Source organism: Otolemur garnettii, unplaced genomic scaffold (genome assembly GCF_000181295.1).
Source record: "Otolemur garnettii isolate 467f Iridium unplaced genomic scaffold, OtoGar3 scaffold00009, whole genome shotgun sequence".
NCBI classification, from domain to species: Eukaryota; Metazoa; Chordata; class Mammalia; order Primates; family Galagidae; genus Otolemur; species Otolemur garnettii.
The window spans coordinates 36,397,752-36,400,657 of NW_003852404.1; the positions used below are offsets into that span (position 1 = coordinate 36,397,752).

A 2,906-nucleotide genomic window follows, 5' to 3' on the forward strand; every position below is an offset into this window, starting at 1 on the left:
CCCCATGTACTTATTCCTAGGCAGTCTAGCCTTTGCAGATGCATGCACTTCATCCTCTGTGACTCCTAAGATGCTTATCAATTTTTTATCTAAGAATCGTGTGATATCCCTCTTTGAGTGCATGGCCCAATTTTATTTTTTTGGTTCCAGTGCAACCACAGAGTGTTTCCTTCTGGTAGCTATGGCCTATGACCGCTATGTAGCCATATGTAGCCCCTTGTCTTATCCAGTGGTTATGTCCCATAGCCTCTGCACTCAGTGTATAGGCATTTCATATTTCATTGGTTTTCTGCATCCAGCAATTCATGTGGGTTTGTTAGGTAGATTAACTTTCTGCAAGTCCAATATCATACAATATTTCTATTGTGAAATTTTACAACTGTTCAAAATTTCTTGCACTTATCCTGTGGTTAATATGCTTCTGGTTTTAATCTTTTCAGCTTTTATACAAGTCTTCACTTTTCTGGCTATCATAATCTCTTACTCCTGCATCCTCTTTGCCATCCTGAAAAAGAGGTCTGAGAAAGGCAGAAGCAAAGCCTTCTCCACGTGCAGTGCCCACCTGCTCTCAGTCTCTCTTTTTTATGGTACTCTCTTCTGCATGTATGTGCGTCCTGGGTCTGGATCAGCTGAAGATGGGGACAAAATGTATTCCTTATTTTACACGATAATAATTCCCTTGCTAAATCCTTTTATTTACAGCCTGAGGAACAAAGAGGTTATAGGTGCCTTGAGGAGAATAAAAAATAAATAAATAAATTTTAAGGCAAATTTTAAACTTCGTAAAAATAGGGAGACTTAATTTATTCAAATTAGGTTTGACATTTTTGTGTGGACACATTCATTACTTAACTGATTTTTAAAAATCACAGTCTTCAATATATTTCAAAAATTTTTTAATGGTAGTTTTTTTTTTAACAAATGTATAGGTGAAACAGATTACCATACAGATAAAATGGTATTTTAAATATGATTTGTCATTATGCAACTGGTTTCCATATTTGTAATTTTATTTAAATATTTACACATAAGCCCTATATATCAGTTTAGGGGAAGTAATGTCTATTTCTCATTTTTTCTACAATGCTAATTATACCAAGTTTATCTTATATTAAGCACTTAACCAATTGTGTTTTTCTTTTTTTCATTTTTTCTAGCTTTTTTTTAATCCTAAAATATTATGGGGATACAGATAAGTTTTGTTAAATGTATCAATTTCGTTATAGGTTATAAGTGTGCACATCACCCAGATAATGTTCACTGTACCCATTAGGTAGGTGCATCCCCTTTGCCCCACACTCCCTGCTTGATTTCCACTGAGTTTTACTTACCTCTGTACACATGTGTGCTCACTGGTTGTTTCCAGGTTAATAGCAAGTTTGTGTGGTGTTTGTTTTTCCGTATTTAGATACTTCACTTAGGATCATGGTCTCCAGTTCCAACCAAATCACTGCAAAAGGCCTTAATTCATTCTGGCCTAGTAGTATTTCATGGTTTACATACACTATGTTTTGTCAATCCACTCATGAATTGCTGGGAACTTGGATTGATTCCAAATTTTTTCAATTGTGAATTATGCTGCAAAAAATATTTGAGTATGGCTGGGTGTGGTGGCTCACGCCGGTAATCCTAGCACTTTAGGCTGAGGTGGGTGGATAGCTTGAGCTCATGCGTTCAAGAGCAGCCTGAGCAAAAGCAAGACCCTGTCTCTACTAAAAATAGAAACAAAATGAGACAAGAGGAGAGCTTGAGCCTACAAGTTGGAGGTTGTTGTGAGCTATGATGCCATGGCACTCTATCAAGGATGACAGTGTGAGAATCTGCCTCAAAAAAAAAATTGAGTACAGGTATCTTTTTAATAAAATGACTTCTTTCCTTTGGATAGCTATCCAGAAGTGAGATTACTGGATGAAATGATATGTCTGCTTTTAGCTCTTTGAGGAATTTCCATACTGTTTTCCATAGAGGTTGTACTAATTTGCAATCTCACCAACAGTGTATAAAGCTTCCATTCTCTCTGCATCCAGGACAGCATATATTGGTTTTTGACTATTTAATAAGAACCATTCTAACTGGGATAAGTTGATTTCTCATTGTGTTTTTAGTTTGCGTTTCCCTGATAATTGTGATGTTGAACATTTTTTTGTGTTTATTGGCCATATGTCTATATCTTCTTTTGGAAAGCATCTGTTTATGTCTTTTGCCCACTTTTAATGGAGTTGTTTGGTTGTTTCTTGTTGATTTGCTTGAGTACTTTGTAGAATAAAAGTCATCCACATCACAAAGGTCATCCTACAGCAAATCCTAGAGAGAAGAAGGTGAGCACTGAGAACCAAGCAACTAAGATTAAGAAGTACTCATTTTTTGTTGATTAATTTGAGTCCTCTGTAGATCCTAATTATCAAGCCTTTGTCAGATTTGTAACATGCAAACACCTTTTCACATTCCAAAGGTTGTCTGTTTGCCTTAATTGTTGTGCCCTTAGCTTTGCAGAAGTTTTTCAGTTTAATTAAATCCCTTTGTTTCTTTTTGTTGTTGTGGGGATTGCTACTGAAGATCTATCACTGGACAAGAGGCAGGAACAGAACTTTCCCTGAGGAAGACATAAATGGCTAACAAACACATGAAGAAAATGCTCATTGTCCCTAGTTATCAGAGAAATGCAAATCAAAACCATCCTGAGATATCACCTAAGTCTAGTGAGAATAGCCCACATCACAAAGTCCCAAAGCTGCTGATACTGGCATAATTGTGGATAAAGGGGCACACTTTTAGATTGTTGGTGGAACTGCGCACTAATACAGTCTCTTTGGAAAGAAGTATGGAGAATCCTCAAGGAACTTAGATTAGACCTCCCATTTGATCCTGCAATCCTATTATTATGCATCTACCAAGAAGAAAAAAAA

The 2,906-nt window shown here is 36.4% G+C and overlaps 1 protein-coding gene across 1 annotated transcript in view; it reads left to right on the forward strand.

Moving 5' to 3' along the window:
* LOC100951201 (olfactory receptor 5AC1-like) overlaps nucleotides 1-754 on the forward strand; it is a 923-nt gene extending 169 nt beyond the window's left edge. Inside the window, 1 exon segment of the mRNA XM_012801480.1 lies at nucleotides 1-754. This exon segment is cut by the window's left edge and continues 25 nt beyond it. Within this exon segment, the coding sequence (XP_012656934.1) occupies nucleotides 1-754 (754 nt within the window).
* The last annotated feature ends 2,152 nt before the right edge of the window (nucleotides 755-2,906 follow it).